The following is a 20,599-nucleotide window of genomic DNA, read 5'->3' on the forward strand; positions in this document are numbered from 1 at the left end:
CTGTGGTCTGGGTTCAGCAGCCCTGTTCCATCGCTCCTTCCGAGGGGACGCCGCCACAAACGACGCACGCTTCATCAGAGCAGCGCTGCCTTCAGCCGGCCCCGCTCCGAGCACCCAACCGAACACCCTCCCCTAGCCGGGAGCGGATGGGTCCGCAGGGGGAAGCGCGGCTGCCCCCGCCCCGCCTCACAGCTGCCCGCCAGGGGGCGAGTGCTAGGGGCTGCCGGAGGCGGCGGTGCCGCGGGGCTCCCCCTACTGGCGGCCGGGGGCAACGCGCGGGGTGGGGGGCGCGGAGCGCGCCCGGCCCGGCCCCCGCCGCTGGCGCTTCGCAGGCGGCAGAGCCTCTGAGGCGGCAGCAGCCCGGCTCCAGTCCGCCTCTACCGCTGGGAACGAGAGCCAGCCCGGGCACCTTCTGCCACGGCGGCCGCCTCCTCCCCGCTCTCTCCTCTCCTCTCCTCTCCTTCCTTCTTTTCCACCTCTTCTCCGGCCGGTGAGCGCCGCCGGCTCGCCCCACCGTGAAGTCTGGGCGCCCCCCAGCCATCGCTGCTGCTCCCCATGGGGATCCGGGAGTTCCCCAACGGCTCCGCTCGGGGCAAAGCCGCCACCCTGTGAGTACCGCTGTGGGGCCGGACGGGCCGGGAGGGACGGGGACACCCCACCCCACCTCACCTCACCTTACCCCACCCCACCTTAGCCGGCGACGCCGCCTGCTCGCTCCTGGGGGTCGCTCCGGTGAAGAGCGGCAAGGAAAGTTTGCGGTGCCGCCGCCGCCGGTCCCGCTCACCTCCCGGCGGAGGTCCCGCCGCCAACTTCGCCTCGGGCCGGGGCAGGGCGGTGGCGGTGGCGCTGGCAGCTGCGGTTCCCCGTTCCCCCGCTGACGCCCCTCTCCTGGCCCTCAGCGGCATGCGGCGCTCCCCCGATGTCAGTCCCCGGCGGCTGTCCGACATCAGCCCGCAGCTGCGGCAGCTGAAGTACTTGGTGGTGGACGAGGCCATCAAAGAGGACTTGAAGTGGTCCCGCTCCGTGGAGGACCTCACCAGCGCGTCCGTGGGGCTCACCTCCATTGAGGAGCGGATCCTCCGCATCACCGGCTACTACGGCTACCAACCCTGGGCCGCCAGTTACAAACGTGAGTCCGCGGCGCGGCCGGGCGTGGGGGGGCTGCGGGGAGCGGGACGGGCACCGGGGCTTTGCAAGGGGTCATCCCGGCCCGGGGGCGGCTGATGAGTGCGGGTTCGAGGGACTGATCGCTTTGCCCCTGAAAGCAACTCGCCCCATGGGAGTGCTGTCACTCTGCGAAGAATTCTGTGGCCGTGATGCAGTTGCTGGCTCACGGGAGTGGAGTGCTGAAGAATCGCGACAGCTAAATTCTGCTAAGAAAATAGGTCAAATATTTGTCTTAGTGTTTCAGGCACACTTAGTGATGCTGATTACAGTGTTTGTGACAGCTATATAAAAGCCCCAGTGCATTCATGCACATATTGTTTTTACAGGTAACAAGTTCAGAGCATCTTTCTGTTGTTTTAGGGGTCAGATTTTCACAGCACTTGATCTGAATATTATGCGTTTTCTTATGTCAAGTGGAACTGTTTCTTCCCTATGCTTGCACTTGAGAAAGAAACTTCCTATGATATCAATATGAAGAGAGACGGTGGAGCTGTATTCCTCCACATGATTTACAAAGGAAGTGATACCTTGAGTGGCTGTAATATATCAACTAGTGCATTTGTGTGTAACACTCTTTCTTGCCCGTCATTAATTGCCACAATGGCAGCTGCATGAATTAACAAGTTAGAAGTGCAATTTACCAATTAACTGAAGCATTAAAATATTTTGGTTGTCTTAATGTCATTTGCAGCATCACATGGGGGTTTTGCTGTGAGGATTCTGCTGTAACAGAAATAATTGCTTTGCAAGGAAGACTGGCTCTGATAAAGTGTTTTTATGTTCTTTCTATTTAGTGTAAGCATTCTGAAATACTTACTCTTGGATTATCTGTTTGTCAGTGTGCTTATAAGGGAAGAAAATGATACAAGAAAGCATGGTACACAGTACTAGTTCAGTTTTTCTGTGAAGAAGAGCAACTCCTGGTTGCCTGATAGTAGGACTTCACTAATAAATATTCTAAGACTTCTTCTCTAAGAGCCTTTTTATTTTTTTTTTCTTTTTTGATTGCAGTTATGGCAGAAATATCTGTTATTTGCTACTTTACTCACAGGGCATATGGGATTTCTCTGAGAGCAATTCCATTGCCTGGATTGGGACCATTCTTGAGAGTAATGCCTATTCAGGTCAGTTTTCAGGATCAGTTCATATGCTGATGCCAGACTGAGTTGGATTTTAGTGCTTCTGTCTGACAGAGTGACTAACAGCCCAGTTGAAGTCGCACTGAGCTGCTATGCCTGAACTTTCTGAAATAATAAAGGTCATGCTGGCTCCTCAATTATATCCTATTTGTCGAAATTTATAACTGTGTCTGAAAAAGTTAATTGCAAGCTTAAGCTTGCTATTCGAGTTGTATTTTCCTCTTGTAACTCGTTCTGAATAACCAAATTACATACTTGAGTTGTAATGGTAGGGGATAAATATACAAAGTGTCTGAGTTGCGTAAACGTGTTTCTAAGAATAATAGGTTATGTGAAGTTATTGCCAATTTAAAATCTGACTTGCTATGAATGCAGAAGAGCACACTGAAGAAAAGACCCATCTCACTAGCTGGGATAATAAGGCATGGCTTAAGCAGAGCTGTGTTGGTCTGCATCAGGTGAATAGCTGACTGAATGCATGTAAATGGGGTAGATCATCAAAAGTGGGAAAGTCGAGTCTGTGACAGCTACTCTGAAACCTCTTTGAACGCTCCTTCAAGCTGGGTTAAGCCAAGTTTTGGGGTATGGACTTTCTGTGTGACTTCCCAGTTAGAAATTGTCTCAAGAAGTGTGAACAAACAATTTTTATTAAGTTCAGATTGCACCCTGGGTACTTCTTGTTACCTTATTGTGTCTGCCTGTAGACATTTAGGTGCTGTTGGCACTACTTATGCAATTATGGTAAGCATTAACAGTGGGCCTGCTTTCTGGAAAATAAGTCTGCAATCTAGCCTGATCTAGAGTTGGTCTCTCTCAGTGACATTCTTTTTCTTGTAACTAAATCACCTGTAGGTCAAGATCTGGCTGTTGTGGGGTTTTTTCACACAGAGGTGTATTTCTCTCATACTTCCTGTAGGCTGTGTATATATACATATACATATATGTGTGTGTGTGTGTGTGTGTGTGTATCTATGCATGTATGTATAAAATTGTTGGAGACATTCAGGACATTTTTTGAGGTTTGTTTTTTTTTAACAAAACTTCACGATGGAAACGACCAGAGATGATCAGAGGCAGTGTTGACCCCATGCCATGACATCAAAACTTGCTTGGAGACTAGTTTTGCTGTGCTAAAACTTGAGCATTTAAAACGTACTGGGATACCTCAAGGTTATGTAGCAAGTCCAGTGTTTAATATGCTTATAAATTAGATGGAAAGAGAAGAGGAAGAACTGAAAATCTGCTGAAGACATAAACTGATATGGATTGGACAGAATGAGAAAGGACTCATCATTACTCAAGAGAGACCTGACCCAGCAAGGTGAATAGGCCAGATGTCAACAGATTACATTCAATTATCACAAATAAAAGCCTTGTGTTTCCTGAGAATGCTGAAATTACCCACAGAATTTCACATTATCACATCAGCTGCTAAGAGGGAATGGTTTGTGACTGTACACAGCTCAGGGAAGACCTCTGCTGTTTGTCTACACTTGCAAACTGGATTTTAGGAACTGGAATAATGTAACATACTGCCTGTGTTATGATGCCTTCAGAGAATTTAGTGGTACAGCCTAGTGAAATACTGTGTAATATTGGTTGTCTTTCAAAAAAGATTACAGAGGGCTCTGGGATTAGTAAGGAGAAAGAGTACAGACATTCTATAAAGAACCTCAGGAGTTTGGTTGTTTACCTTAAAGAGGTTGAGACAAAAGTATGGAAGGTACTGGCACATATTGCTCAGGCAGATAGGGAGTTTTCCTTCTTATTGTGTCGTAAGAGAAAAACAGGTGGACAGTCAGTGAAGGTGAAAACCTGTTAAAAACTGATGGAAAAAGAAACAGTTTTTAAGAAAGCACACAATTTGTTCTTGAGATGGGGGATTCAAGGGCTTGTATTTGACAGCAGTGACTGTAATAAATTGAGAACATACTGGAGAGAATATTCAGAATTATTCAGAAAATTATTCTGAATTCAAAATGTCATTATTCAGAATTAGGCTGGGAGGGTGCTGATTTCTTGAGGGTTTGTTGTGCTTCTCTCTGTAGCATCTGCCTACCTTTAGAAAGAGTGATAGGACTGTGTTTAGTCTGATCCAATCTGGCAGTTCTTATTTTTCTGAAATTCTAACTATTGATTTTCAGGGTAACTAATTATGTGAATAACTGCTCTCCAGTCTAAATCCAATATTCGTATTTGACCCATGGGGACTATTCTGCAGCATCTGATTTGATTTCTGAAATGCAAAGGCAGAGGAGAAGGAACACATGTTAAGATGCAGTCAGATTGTAGAGTCATACTCTGATGCAGCTACATTAATAGCAGAGCTTAAAATTTGTGAAATCCTAGTTATCAACAAGAGATATTGACTTTCATTTTTTTTTAATTAACACATAGTGATGAAAAAACTTAATTAAAAAAACAACCCAACAAAAATAAACAACAACAACAAAAAAACCCAAACATGAAGCCCCACGAAATTTGTAGATCCCAATGACAGCCTTTGTTTTTGCATGGAAATGAAACCATTATTAAGGCTGTATTAGCAGTGCTGTTCTCTTCCATGAAGGTTAAGTAAATGATCATGATTTCTGCCTCTAAAAGCTTGTGACTTCGTTTAATAGCAGAGACAAGTTTGGAGGTGAACAGACATGTTTTAAGTTTCCATTTCATGCCACTATCAGAAGGACTTAGGCTTCTAAAAGTTTTTAGAAATACAGATGTCACTGAACTTTTGAATTGTCTTGCTGGTCAGTATGGAAGACCTGTCTATTTTAATTATTGTAGCAAGTGGTAGGGCCCTTGTTTGCACACGAAATGTGCACAGCTAGCACCTTTGCAAAACGTTCATTTATCTCTACATTAACTAGGTCTATTTTGTGGTGATTCAATATCACAGCTGTCATTATGTGATTAGTATTTTAAAGACATTCATGTGGGCTTGAGCCAACTATCCCTTTTTTACAAACTTTGCCTCTTCCTACAGATCACCTGCTTCTACTCCTTTTTTAAGAATAGGATTTTTCTTCTAAACAGGGACTTTGAAATACCTGTAGCATGTGTTCCTAAATACAGTCTTGTTATGGATAAATCAGGGTTACATGGGTCCCTCACCCTTTTTAGATGCCCAAGAGACCACCTGGCCTCTCTCTTTTGTTCTCTTACTTTCTTTGTGTGCTTACAGATGTTACTCTACCTGCAGAAAAAATACTTTTAAATCCTCTCAGTTCTATTTGTTTCATAAGAAATGACCACAGTCTGTGGCACAGCTTGTGAACATGCATTTCTATGAGACTTTGACATTATGAATAATTCCAGGTTGTTCCAGTGATGACTTTTAAATTGGCATACTGTTGCTCAGGTGAAAGGGAAAGATGGTGTCCAGTGACTGAAGTTCACCGCCTTTTCTCCTCCCTGCTACTTTAAATGTTAGCTTCCTATTTTTAATGTTTCTTCATAGTTATTTCAACTGTAATAAAATAAACCCAACAGTTGTAATGTCCAGAATTTCAATGTAGTACTTATCCGGCATGTCACATAGTAGGTCTTGACCTGGACATGGAATTTAAGTGCCATCACCAATACAAGTAATATATTGGAACACACTGGCTTACAAATACCCTGGGCATTGCTCAGAAAGCATAATTGTCTGAGTATGAAAATGCCCCAGTGACTGAACTTTGATAGCCCTTCAAGGTAGTAAGACAGTGTTGGTTTTAGCTAATTAAAAGTATTAACATTGTACCCTTGTAAATGTTGGAGAATCAGTTATACAGCTAATGATGAGTGCTTCCAGCTGATCCTTGATGTTCCTTCTTGTGATCTGCTTTTAATATGTCATTGAATGCTGTAACTTTCACACTGACTAAAAGTAAATCCAGTGGGGATATGAATCAGGGTAAAATTATTAATGCTCGAAATTGGTGCAAATTTGCATATTTGCATCCGAACAGTAATTTAACTTACCTTTTTGAGGTGATATACAGGAATCTTGAGAAGCTGAAAGCCAGAAATTGAAGAGTATTTGTTTCCCCAGGAAAGCCATTTTCAGGCTAGATGTAAGCAATTAATTTAAAACTGATTACTTGGTTTCCAATACATAAATACTGAATGTAATGCTGCAAGACTTGGTGGTGTTCATGTTGCTGCTCCTGTGGTCAAATGATCCTCTTGCAAAGTGAGAATCTTGCTTTTCAGGTGAACACATGGAGTAACCTCTAGATGTCTTATTCTGAGAGAGAAACGCGGATAGCTACCCCTTGTCAATTTATAGGTGAACCCCCGTTCTTGCCCTCCACTCTCAAAACTTAGAAGACAAGTGAAAATATATGCCTGATTAATAGGCCTGATTATTTTTTTTTCATGCTCTTCATTGCCAATACTAACATAACTAAGTGTTATGCTAGCGATAAAAGCTAAGAAAACATTGTAACTCCTACAGGTGAAATAAAGCAATGGCAATGAATTGCATAGCAGAATTGAAAGTTCTGTAGCATTATTGTTTCACACATCAGCTATAATTGTCTGCTGCAACATAAACTTGCATATGGTTGTACACAAACCAGGGACACTACTGATTTACATCCACAGGGCAGCTCACACAGAAACTTGTAAAGACATTTCCCTGTATACTCACTGTAACAGAAGAACTGTCCCCAGAAACAGTCTCTTAAAATATTTCAGAGACCTAATCATAAACCTGCAGCAGATATTCCAGAATATTACAGGAGACATTTCTCATTGGAAAGGGAACCCACTGGCCCCCATAGGCTTCAACCCTGGCTGGTCTTGCAACTGGGAATGAGTATGGAGTAGCACAGTCTGGCCATGCGAGACATTGCAGAGGAGTACAGGTTTGGAATACTAGTCAGCTGCAAAGGTACCTTATGAATATTTAAAGAAATAGGGAAATTGAAATACAGCCAACCTTTCAGAAGTTTCTTTTTCAAGACAATTCCAATGGAGAAGAGACATGAGAGTTCTTTGGCTTTTGGCAGGTGGAAAGAAAAGTATTTTTTGGACAATGTTAAGCAGAAACCTGGTTCCTGTTAAAATACAGAGCTGCATTAATCACAGATTTTACATTTTAAATTGCTTGCAGGGAAGCCAAGCAAATTGTGATTTAAACCACTGTGCTAAACCTTTTGCATTGTTTGGTAAATATTTAGTAAATGATGTTTAGTGAACATTTAGTAACTTGTTTACTAAATGAATTAACTGTGTAGGCTTAAGTAACCACCACTTTTAGCTAGGCAGCTGGTGAAGTATTTTATAGTTTGTGTCTGGTTTTCACTGTGAAGAATCTAAAAATAACCACCTAGAAATAGTCTCTTTTGTTTTGTTTGTTTGTTTCCTGTTTAAACGAATTAATTGGTTGCTTTCAACTTTCTTTTTGTCAGTGCAGCTTTAATCTGCTGTACACCATTTATGCAAAACAGTCCATGGGACAGCAATTAGGAGTTTGTTGGTTTCCAGCATTCATTTTATACCCTTCACAAACTTTATCGTTGAATGTTTTAGTTTTGGGAGAATATACCACCGAAGTCTCCATAGTGAAAACCTGCTATTAAAGTTAGTTGTATGACCTTATAAAGCCAGGGCCCACGAATCAATGCATTGAATCCATAAGAATGGATTGTGGCTAAACCCACAAATTACTCTGTATTGATATGGAATAATGAGGAAGCAAGTTTGGAGACTATCAAGAATGATGAGTAAATGCTTATTTTTAGAACTATCTTTATTGGAGGCCCTTCCTCAGGGTAAATATCTGCAATACTTCTGGAGCGTACTGTGTGGTGCGTATTTGCAACTTAAATCAATGCTTTGTTTAATAAGAGCAATTAGTTGCATAAGATAATGCACTGGAATCTGACTTCAAAGTCTGTGCTGATCTATGGTAATATCAGATGCTGTTGTGTAACTGCAGTGTTACTGAAACACTGAGCCACAAAAGGACAAAGACTCATGATTCCAGATGTTTGTCCCTCTTGAAATTGCTTAGTGCATCACCAGCAAAGCTCATTTGCCTAATAGCTAATTTTACCAAGTTCTGATTCATGTCAGGGCTATCTTCAAAGTGAGGTTTTGTTCCCTAATTTCTCTGTAATGTAATAAGGTGTTTGTGTTTCATATTCCTGGTTCAAATCAAAAGCTGCTGATAATTGATGCCATCTACTTGAGATCATATAAGCGTCTAGATAAAGAGAGGGTTGGAAAAGTTACATACAGGCAACTTTAGCCCTTTGCCAAAATGGCCTTTTCTGGAGCAACTGAGGTTGTAGTTCCTCTGCTTTCTTTCTTATGGAAGCTGAAGCCACAGGCTTTCCACTATCGCTAGTGAATTATGACTACTCTGAGAACAGTAATATAATGAGCATTTATGTCTGGAGAAAGAAATTTATCTTCAAATCATGTTTTCTACCTAGGGAATAGCTAGACATAGAATCATAAAATGGTTAGGGTTGGAAAGGACCTTAAAGATCATCTAGGTCAAACCCCCATGCCATGGGCAGGGACACCTTCCACTAGACCAGGTTGCTCAAAGCCCCATTCAACCTGGCCTTGCACACTCCAGGGATGGGGCATCCGCAGCTTTTCTGGACAACATGTGCCAGCACCTCACCACCCTCACAATAAAGAACTTTTCCTAATACCTAAATTCCCCCTCTGTCAGTTTAAAACCATTCCCCCTTTTTCTCCCCCTACATGCCCTTTTAAAAAGTTCCTCTGTAGGTTTCTTGTAGGGCCTCCACACTGGAAGTGTTACCAAGTACAGGAAGGCCGCTGTAAGGTCTTCCCCGAGCCTTCTCTTCTGCAGGCTGAACAATCCCAATTCTCTCAGCCTGTCTTCACAGGAGAGGTGCTCCAGCCCCCTCATCATCTTTGTGGCTCTACTGTGGACCCACTCCAAAAGGTCAACATCCTTATAGTGAGGACCACAGGGCTGGATACAGTTCTCCAGGTGGAGTCTCACAAGAGTGGAGTAGAGGGGGAGAATCACCTCCCTTGACACGCTTAAAGGTCACGCTCCTTTTGATGCAGCCCAGGATACGGTTGGCTTTCTGGGATGCAAATGCACACTGAAGCCAGCTCATGTTGAGCTTCTTGTCAACCAACGCCCCCAAGTCCTTCTCCACAGGGCTGCTCTGAATCTCTTCTCTGCCCAACCTGTAGCTGTGCCTGGGATTGCTCCAACTCAGGTGTAGGACCTTATGGTTAAATTTCATGAGATTCCTACTAGCCCTCCTCTCAAGCATGTCCAAGTCCCTCTGAATGGTATTCCTTCCCTCCAGGGTATCAACCAAACCACACAGCTTAGTGTTGTCAGCAAACTTGCTGAGGGTGCACTCAATCCCACTGTCCATGACTATCTATGTGGCTGACAAAGATGTTAAACAGCGCCAGTGCAATAATGATCCCTGAGGAACTTGATACTTGTTCCACTTGTCACTGGTCTCCACGTTCCCCATCAAGCCCTCCTTGTTGGTGAGAGCAAGGTCCAGCATAGCCTTCATGCCATATATGTTGCTGTGGAACCTGTTTCCCTGAGCAGTTTTGATTACCTGATTGTCTTCACTTAGCATATTATTTCATTCCTCAGCACATTTGTGGAAAAAGATGCTGTGATTGATGGAAGGCCACAGAGAAACACTTACGAACCGCTCCTTGAAACATGCCATAGATAGGAGGCATGTGGGGGTGGTGTTCCCTGATTTAATTTTCTTTAAACTTTGCCAAGCTTGTGCTGCACTCAGCCAGCTCCCCTTATATAAAAGTGCATCTAAGTGGTTTCAAACACCTCTGTTTTTCTCTTGAACTTGAGGGCCTTGTGATGTTCATTTTTGTACCAAATATGCCTTATTTTGCTGCCTGTCATTTTGTTTTCATGAGTGTACCAGGCAAATGTAAGAATTGGGCTTTTTTATTTTTCCTGGGAAAAGCTATTTCACAAGTGTATGAATTTAGGTGGCCTCACATTTAGAAAAATAAGGATGACATCACTTAGCCAACAGCATATATTAACTCAGAAAGCCAGTCATAAGAGGCAAGGAAATTTGAATCTTTGAGTTTCTCCAAGACAAGGGCCTGGAACTGGCTCCTAGTAAAATAACAAGGCCTTGATCTTGCAATTAAATATACTTTTTGCTGTGCTGTAACTGGTCCCCATGCAATAGTTTGTGAAAAGGGCCCTTATGTGTCTAAAGGCAGCAACCATTTTTTCAGTTTTGATCAGTGGTGCAAGGTTCTGCTAGTCCCACTGCAATATAAATGATAGGTTGGAGAGGTAATCTGATAGTGACAACCCAAAGAGTTGTATCATTTTTTTCTTTGCATTTACATTAGAAATAGCACAGATTGGACACTTTTCTTCATTATCTCTTCTTCACACCAGCTAAGGTACCAGAGTAGGATGAAAGAGGAACTTGTACACTGTTCATGTATGCTAAAGAAGGCAAAGTCATTTGATTCTTAAAATAGTAGTTGTGCTGTTTGTGAGCCCTGTAGCAGTCTGAGGGCTCTGCCTCATCCAGAGTATCTTGCTTCAGCTTTGCCAGATCTATGCAGTTGGTATGAACAGAGAACAGGCTTGTGCTCAGATGGGAAGTGAACCGAGAATTTGCCTCTTCAGAGATGGTGTGCTTCTGTGTGGATGATGATGTTTTCTTCATGGTCATGTCCTGAAAGCCTGGAGTTGACTTTTTCAAACAGTAACTTGTATCCAGACAATGTGGTTTATTGGGTGTTCTGTAGGGATTATCTGCTTGTCAGTTTTTGCCCTAGCTGAAATACTCAGTGTGAGGATCAACGTCAACCATGCAGTGTTTACACCATGAAACAGGAAACATATCTTCATGGCTTTATGATTCTGTTGGCTCTCATTCACACTTTATGCAATGTCTTTTGAAAGCTTTAAGACCAATTTAATAAAATACACAGTCATCTGTACTAGTATTTGTTTGGGCAAACTAAAATGACAATATTCTTATGGAAATCATGTTTATTTTTCCAGTTTAGACATTGGCTACTGCTTATGGTTTTGGGTAGCACTTTCCATGGAACAGAAATTAATAATAGAAAACATACTGTTCCTTGTATTTTTGCTGTAATTATATTTTGCTGTATAGCATGTAGTTTTAAAGTGTACCACTAGCCTGCTAACTTCTCAGTTGTGGATCTTTCTTCCTTTCAGAAACAAGGCATTTATAAATTAAAAATATGTTTAGGCGTGGTTTTCAGAGGCTAGTTAAAGAGAAGAAGTTACAAAATTATATAAAAGGAGAAAAGGGTAGGCAACAAATAAACCCCTGAAAGTCAGTAGAGCCATGGAAAAATGTCTGTAACCAAAGTTAGGAGTTTGGACCACTTTCAAGTTGAGCAAGAGGAGTGAGAAAAGGTCAGAAAAGGCTTTTTTTTTCCTACAGATTTGGCTTCCTGATGTTTATATGTGTGTGGGGACTACAGGCCTCTGTTTTTAAGGACTTCTATTTCAGCTACTTCTTACATGCATTGCAAATTTACATACATTGTAATTTAGGAACTTGGGTATCATTCAAGCCAGAGATTATGCCCAGGCAAGGTGAATTATGGTGCAGTCAGGAGTTCAGAAACAGTTTAAGATGTCTGTATAGTCATGGGAGTGAAGGTAGGTCTTGAGAATGAACGTAAGCCCACATTTAGTTAGTATTGTAAGTAAACTGTGGGACTTCTGCATCCAGCCATGTGAACCTTCTCCCAGTATGTAGGGGTTATAGCCCTTTTCCCAGAGATTCTCTTTTTCAGTCTGGGAAAATACATGAGTTTGAATGAAAAACAAGATTAAAATGTTGGAATAGAGCTGCTGTATGCATTGCTTCATGGATTTCAGGAGGCTATCTAACTCCTGAATGGTTTCTTCAGCTTGTCAAGTTACCCTGGGAGAATACATGAAGAGTGCACAAAGACATCTTAAATCTCATCTTAAATCACTGCATTCCCACAGTTGGCTTGTAAGACAGTGCACTGTAGAATGTGACCTCTGGTTCCTGCTCATGAAATTATTTCTCAGTCTTTGGGAAATATAATTTAATATACAACTTATTCAATAAACAACTCATTTATTTGTTTTTCTTCTTTCAAATACAAAAAGAAAACGTAGTACCTTTTGTTGTTTCAAACTTTACACCTTAGTAATATGTGGTTCAGTATCTATAGGAAATTCTTTGACTTTTGCAAATAGTTACTTCAAGAGGTAGAGGGCTGTATATGTGTTCTGACTTCATACAGGCAAACCATCAATCAGTCAGTCATACAGGCTGGTGGTTTTGTGTTCTACAATATTTCTCCAAATGGAAACAAAGATGGGCAGTAAATCATAGAAGCATAACAGGTATATTCTTTGCAGAAAAATGTATGGACAAAACCCATGTCTTGAATCTTGTATTGGGAGCAATACTTTGGACCTTTTGTTTCTGGTATGTGCATAATAGAATTTGAATCTCACTGGAAATAATTCTGGCAAACAATCCTAGTCATTCTGTATTTCTAGAAAACCCAGAAAATTAACAGATTTTTGCCTCACGTCTTTATAGGTATCTTTGCTATTCATATTACTTTAAGACGACACTCATATACTAGACAGTGTTTTCTTTCTGCATGTCAAATTCTTTTATGTCCTACAATAACACTTCTCTAAAAGCACAGTATCTCTTCTACATAATAAAAATACGTTAGAAGTGGGAATGATACCAGAATCTCTAGAGTGTAAGCCTAGACTCTTATGACTCCCTAAGTACTTTTCATTTCTTGATGACTTTATTGAACAAAGGAAGCTGGGAAATGCATCTCCAGTAGAGCACTTCTTGGTCAAAGTAATGTATTATTCAGCTCAGCAGTCAAAATAATGTTGCAAATAGGAGAGAATTAGAAGAGGTGTTGGAATGAACCCCTGACTCTAACCAAGCCCATGGCACTTTTGTCAGTAACTTCAGCCAAGCCAGGTTTCACCCACCGGGCTTAAATCTTTGAGTTTGCCTTTTAAACAGGCTTCCTACTTTATATGCTGAACATCTGTTCCTAAGGCAACTGCATCCAATTACACCTACCCATAAATGGTCTTTATTATATGTTCCTGAGCACTACTGAGGAGCTCCATTTAAATTACAGAAGAATTATTTCTTTTAATAGATGTGCAGTTTTAATTTTCTTTCATCTTGAACTTGGTATTTAATTAGTACATAATAGTTTGTGCCAACATGGGTAGAAAGCATCTACAGCAATTGAGAAGAGACCACTCTTTCTTCCCATTGCCTAGAAAACTGACCACTCAGAGCCCAAGTGCTGAAAGGAGAAAGAACATATGTACAGTCGTTTGCAGTTTTAGGTTACGAGGTAAGGATTGAGACGTCTAACAGGGCATGCCAATAGAAGCAGTGGGATAGGAGGCGAAGGTCCTCAAAGAGGTCTGTTACCAACAAGAAATTGCATTTCTTTAGCACAAAGTCCCTAACTTTTGCTATATGCCAAACCATTGTTCATGTCTTTTTACTTCATGTGGGGACAAAGAATCTATTAAAACTAGTATGGGGGACACTGAATGGGTCTGAGTCAGGAGCCTTTTAAAACAATAACAGAAAGACATTCTAGTTCATCATTTGTGTAACTTGGAAGCCAGTTAGGATTTGACAGCCCTCATTCAGTCAGCTGAGGAATAAGAACATAAAAAACCAGACCCTTTGCAAATACAGACAAAGGATGGTGTGCAGTGGGATGGGATCACGGGGTTCCTCAAGAAATTTCAAATGCTAAAGATAAGCGTTGTACATGCAACTTAGTGGTTTTTTTTATTATTGTCAAACTATCCCACCACAGAGCCCTGTGAGTGATGTATGGGCTGCAGCTTGGAGAAACTCCCGGGTAAAGTTTTAAGTCCATCTAATGAAACTGGTTGATTGGATTAGTGCATTAACCTCTTATCTTTTTATTTCCAAAGTCTGGAATCATTCAGTCTTAATGTTGGTAAAACTCTGATAGAAGCGAAGAGAAATTTTGCCCAACTAAAATCAGCAGTTAATGGTGTGAAGGAATACTGTGGTCCTGAAGGGAAGTGAGGGTTCTGGTCTGTGTTTGTAATAGGTCTATGAAAGCTGTTCAGTTTGGCAGGCTTGGACACTCAGAAACCTCCAGAGACTACCAGGAGTAAACTAACCAGAGTATTTTTACAAACACAACATGCTATCACAAGGCCGGCATCTCTTTTTCTCTTCTAATGCTTTCCGCATTTTTCAAATGCAAGTGCAGACTGGATCTGGTCCCAGCATCCAGCTGAGAGCATACCTGTTGTAGCTATCTGGTGATGTAAAGATGTATAGTAAATTCACTTCTAGCTAAGACCATTCACCTTGTAAATGTCTAGTGAATTCCTTTGTTTACCTCACTTTGTTTCCATGCAGAAAGCAATATAAATTCCTCCAATTATTTATAAGAAAAGGATCATGCTTATTTATGCTAGGTGAGGACAACATGAGAGCAATGAAACTGGCTTTCTTTCTGGAGCAGCTCAAAACAGGAGGAGGTAAAACAGTCTCAGATGTTGAGACAATTTGGATCTTGAAACACATTTTTGGAAGGAGGTTTATACTTAGCCAAAGTTGTAGACATTGTTCTGGAGTAGTAAGAGGGATGTAGATAAAGAGATGAAATATTAGTTAATACCTTGGATATTAACTGCTCCAGCTGAATTTCTGTGCATTGAAGGATAATTGGAAGGTACAAAAACATCAACACGTTGCAGAAAGGCTTCTTTCACTTGAGATATATAGCTCTCAGCTAGTACAAGGTTAAACTGGTTGCACTGTAATCTGCTTTGTGTAACAGCAGCTAATCTTATTAAAAGAAAATTAATCATATAAATCTGGGTGTTGAAGATGGAAAATTTCTCTGACAATAACCGGTTCCTGATCTTTCTTGCTTTTTTGTCGCTGTTGATATGTTTTTAATAGGCTGAATTATTCTGTCATCTCCTAAAGGTGGTTTATTAGATTCATTTATTTTATTTTTTAGGGTTAAAAATAAAGCAGTTCTCAACCATTCCCTACTTTAAATAGTATTTCTCCAATAGTTTTGCATTTATAAGCTTTGGGGACTAGCTAACAAATGAAGTTTAATCCTTACAGCAATTGCTGTAAGGTAATGCTTCAAGCTTATTGGTATTAAAGAGTCATTTTTACAATGCCTTTAATCATGTGCTTTAACTTTTGGTCAGCCCTGATGTGGTCAGGCAGTTGGAGTAGGTAATTATTGTAGGTCCTTTCCAACTGAAACTATTCTATTCTACTCTTCATCTCTCTCATAATTTTTATAATGTTAATGTTAGCACATTAAAATATTAAAGACCTGTATAATAATCAAAATAATAACTGAAAATGCCCATGACTGTAAGTAAAGTCATGCATCTGTTTGTAATTGAAAGATAGGTCTTCAATGTTTTTTTTATTGAGTCATATGATCAGGGAGCTATAGTTCCATGGAAGTATTTCTGCAACTATTTGATACACAAGTTTCAAGCCTGCGGGATTATATATAATTTAAACTGTGCAGTGGCTGTATGACTAAAATTACCCATTTTTATATATTAACTTTTAGGATGTTAATTATTAGTATTGCCCCAAATAGATGGTTTCTACTGACTGTGTTAATCTTTTTGAAAATATTAATTTAATATTCTTCACAACATAAAATATAACTTTTGTCTATGCAAATTATAGCAATCTAGAAGATTTCATCATTACATTATAAGTCAATCTGTGTGTGAATAAACTAAATATTTTTTCTGTGTGATCAGAAATAATTCCATTTAGTGTCAAAATACTTCAGTCCTCTTCACAATTTTATCCTTTCCAACATAATCATTGATCTCTGTTTTAATTCTTTTTATCAATCTGATCTTGTAGTTTTTCCAGAATGTAATATAATCCGAAGTAATTCACATGTCTTGAGCAATTATCCTTAATACTATGGTCTGTCTATAAGGAAATATCTTTCTGGCAGGGTTTCTTTGGAGTTTGTTTCATGTAAACTAAAACCTGTATACATTAGTGTTTTGATGGATGTTTGATTTATTTGAGAAAATTTATTCCTTCTGGTAATATTTCTGAGTGACAAATTTAATATTATAGCACCATGCTGTGAAATTGTCTGATAATCTTGTTTGCAAGAAGCACCATTTCCTTAAACATAAAACCCTCTTCAAAACAAGTACACCATTCATTTTATTTAAGTTGGTTCTCTGCTGATTTCAGTGGAGATAAGTAGTACTTCAGCAGGACAAGCTGGTAGAATCCAGCTGAAAATAAATAGCCTGGAAAGAAGAGTGAAGATAGCTATCAGTTGTAGAGTTTGGGGAAAACAGTGTTAACAGTTACAAGTATCTATCTGTCCTGAATCCCAAATGCAGCATGTGACAAGAAACTTTATTTACCACATTTTTTGTGATCCTTTTAACTCTGGGTCAGGTTCCTGGAAATAGGAAAAATTTTGTCATGCACAAGTCTTACATAGAGTTGTAGACTGTAAGAGACTTACAGTCTTTTATACAGAACACAAGTCTCTTGTGTGTTCTGTATAATCCTCACCTAAGGAACTGTCATCTTTAAGGAGCCACTATTAACTACATGTTGTTTGCAAGTGATTATCTGTGATTTGAACAAGAAGAATGGAAGGAGAGGGAGAGAAATTAATTTTAGCTGCCAGGAAGTAGTTATGTGTGAAGTTGTAACTGCTGCTCTCTGTTCTCCAACTGCCCTTTTTGTCTCTGTGGTTCTGTGGTGGCTTCTGTAATGAAAATTATGTCCCATGAACATCATGACAAAATACCCTATACAACTTTCAGTTTTCTTTTTCCTTCCTAAATTCAAATCACTTCACTGATGTGATGTGCAGTTGGAAGTCCTCTGTGGGTATGTTAGCTGATCATCATATACAACTAACTGTAAGAATAACCAGTCTTCCCAATTGAATTGCACTGCAGTGTGGCTGAGGTAGCCACCTAATGACCTTCCTGTTGTAGACTTTGGCAAGGAGGGGAAATTGGCAAAGGCAAGAAAAGGAAGGGTACTGGGTTTTATTATTAGATCAAAACACCAGTTTTATCAGTGTTCCTGATAATAGGTATCATCCAGCAGTAGTCTGGAAAGCCAGAAATAATTAACCTTCAATTACCTAGGCTAATTTTCAAGTTCTGGATGGTTGGGCAGAAGACTGAGATCCCCAAAAGTTTTGGTGAGTCTAAATGCACTTAACTTCAGTGAGAGTTAGATGCTCAAATGTGAAGGCTGCACCTTAGATTCGTCCTACTGTCACAGCCTTCATTTTCTGTTAGTGGAGTTTCTAAAGCGTAGCCTGGTATCTGTGACTACCTGCATGTCATTCTTCTCTGAGAGGGACTTTGTTGCCTGACTTGGCACCATGTTTGATCTGTAGCTTGTAGGTCATTCTTTCACCCAAGCTGTAAGTCAGGTTTGGTTTTATACTTTATGACAGGATCTGTACAACTCCTGGGCACCAGTACAAATATTGTGAATATAAGGTCCTGCAGAGGAATATATTTCCAACTGTGTGCAGTCAGTCATCTCTAAGGATGAAATGTTAGTAAATTACATTGAAGCTCTGTGCTCCTTTAAGCCAGCTTTTTCTGAAGAGCCTGGGCAAGCTTCTTGGGCCTTCCCTCAGTGCTCCTGCCTGTAAAATATGAAATTGTCAGTTCACAAAGCAAGTAACACATAACTCACCTGAGTTATGGTTTTGGTAGATGTGATGTGCTAAAGTATTCATGCACATATATGACAAGGCAATTAACAAAATATATTTTGGTGGTAACAGAACAACAGAGACAAAATATGGAAATGTAAGGAAAACATTCGAAATCAATTTAGTAAATAAAAAATACAAAGCAAAATAAAACACAAAGTAAACAAGGTTGCTGTGGGAGCACAAGATTACATGGATGAGAATGCCACACAGAGCACTGGATTGCAGGCAGCCCAATTCGCATCTGATGTGAGCTCTGTGGAAACTTGTAAGGAAATAAATAGCATAAGACAGATACTGAAGAATATCAAAGGCAAAGGAGAGGTCATGAAACCTTCAAACAGGTCTGAAGGGCTAGAACTAGGAAGAAAACTAGGTTTCTTTACTGCTGAAAATCTAAGAAGTGTCAGGGTTTATGGTATCTTGATACATTTCTATACACTTATTTAAATAGATTATGAACTCAAACATTAACACATTAAGTGACTGTACTCCCAACCTGTTTTGTTAAAAGGTGAGTGCTAGCTGGGCTGCATCTTAATTGTTATGTTGTTTCGTGAATAGGAAGAGAGGAGAAAGCAACTTTATCTGAAATAATCAAACCAAAAAACCCAGACAGTCTAGTATCAGTCAGAAATTACCTTTGCCTATAACTATACAAATGCTAAAAAGAATGGCAAGAAGAGTCCTTCTAATTAAATATTTCCTTCTCTCTGTACTGTATCCTAAGCATCTATAATAAATTATAATAGTGGCCAGATCTTGGTTATGCTTTTTGCTCCCCTAACAGTAATGGACGTTAAATTGGTGTTTGAGTATTTCCCTGACTTGAAGATCCTTTGGCCAGCAAACTCGGGTATTCCCGATAAGGGACAGAGAAGAGACGGCTGTTCCACAAAAAGTAGATTTTGTAGGCAGGAAAATGAGATAGAATTGGATGATATTTGTACAAGCAGGAAGTCTCTGCATGTTATTTTCTCCTGACATTGTTTAGACTTGCCCAGTCCTGTAGCAGTCCAGGATCACACAAATAGAGAGGATGGAGTAACATATTGATGCGGTCTGTGCCATCTCCAGATGTGGTGCATACTGTGAGTTTGGCTGAGAAAGGTACCCTTTTTTTCTTCCCCCCTCCTTTCCAAATAAACTCTTCTTGACAAGGTAACACTGGAATCCACAGTCCTCTCTTTCCTTTGCTTAGTGGCTGAGCCTATATGCATGCAGAACCACACATATACCAATCAAGATTGCAATGCTGATGTTACACTGCTCTGTGCTTCTTCATTACTTTTAATATAAATATGATTTCTACACATGCGAACCAAACGCATGTGTGTGCAGGGGTAGCTGATGTTGTTGGGATTTAAGTGCTACCTTTGAGAAAACTGAACAGAAACAGTTAAGTTTTCTTATAACAAGTACCCTGAGAGAACGTTATGTAATGATCTGCACTGACATGTTTGGATGGTTTCTTTACATTGACTGATTGTTCTTACAGCTTATTTCCCCCCTCTCTTTCTAATAAGTTAATTCATTAGCTTGTAAAAAGGCCATCAGTTTTGCACTGAATTTATTGTATATATCACAGCTATGGATTTGTTCATCTAAGGCATTCTACAGAAGTCTTAATTCAGTCCTTTCTACAGTTGCAGCAGTGAATAATGTAGTTAGACAACCAGTTATTTCAAACTGCATATAACACTCCTTGAGTGGTGCTCACAGAGAAATGGAAAAAAGAGAAAGGGAGTTTGATATAAAAATCTATGTAGTATGCTTTTCACCTGGACAGAAAAAATAAGGTAAAGCTATGTAGGGAAAAAAAGAGGGAAGCCATAAGAAAAGAAATTTGTGCTATTTTCCTATGACTAAACCTTAGTCATCTTTAGCTATTGTTCTAAGAAGTCTGTAAGCACCCACAATGTATCACTGGCTTTGGTACTCAACAAAATTCAGAGGCACATCTTTTTAATGCAGAAATGGGAATGTGCATGCAAAATTATTTCAAAATACTGAAGATGTTTTTGTGACATTCATGATGTATAATGTTGAGCAAGTGATGGAAGAAAGTATAATTTGAAATAATGTGACAATACACTTATAATGAGAAAGTCTGAGGTTTTTAAAATGATTATTTATTCAGTAAGATCTGGGACCCACAGACAGGCTATTGTAACTTAAAGACACTACTTCAAGTAGTACATTTTCCAAAGCTCAGATCAGACATGCTTATTCTCAGCAGGTACTCTTGCTAATTTAAACTTATTGACAGTAAGACATAGCTCATTACCACTTACAGCACTCCTTGCAGTGGTGTCCCTTGGGGATAGAGGGGATAGAAACATAGGAATTGCCATGATGACTAGGAGTTGTGGTCCATCTAATTGTTATTCAGTCTTTAGGGGAAAGCAAAGTTAACTTCGAGAAGGTGTTATGAGAAATCCTCTTTAGAAAGTTGTTGGCTTTTTTGTGGGTTTTTTTTTTTTCTGATGCCTAAGACTTTGCAGGTA

General features: G+C 40.2%; 1 protein-coding gene across 2 annotated transcripts in view; it reads left to right on the forward strand.

The window, feature by feature from the left end:
* Window positions 1-372: 372 nt before the first annotated feature.
* SLC35F3 (solute carrier family 35 member F3) overlaps window positions 373-20,599 on the forward strand; it is a 168,749-nt gene continuing 148,522 nt past the window's right edge. For both annotated transcript variants that reach the window (XM_061365673.1, XM_061365675.1), the window contains exons 1-2: window positions 373-608; window positions 900-1,129. In XM_061365673.1, the coding sequence (XP_061221657.1) occupies window positions 556-608; window positions 900-1,129 (283 nt within the window). In that variant the 5' untranslated portion in view covers window positions 373-555. The remainder of the gene's footprint in view (window positions 609-899; window positions 1,130-20,599) is intronic.

This window comes from Neopsephotus bourkii, unplaced genomic scaffold (assembly GCF_033783945.1).
Source record: "Neopsephotus bourkii isolate Nb327-2 ecotype Australia unplaced genomic scaffold, CSIRO-AGI_Nbou_v1 NB_1292, whole genome shotgun sequence".
Classification (NCBI taxonomy): Eukaryota; Metazoa; Chordata; class Aves; order Psittaciformes; family Psittacidae; genus Neopsephotus; species Neopsephotus bourkii.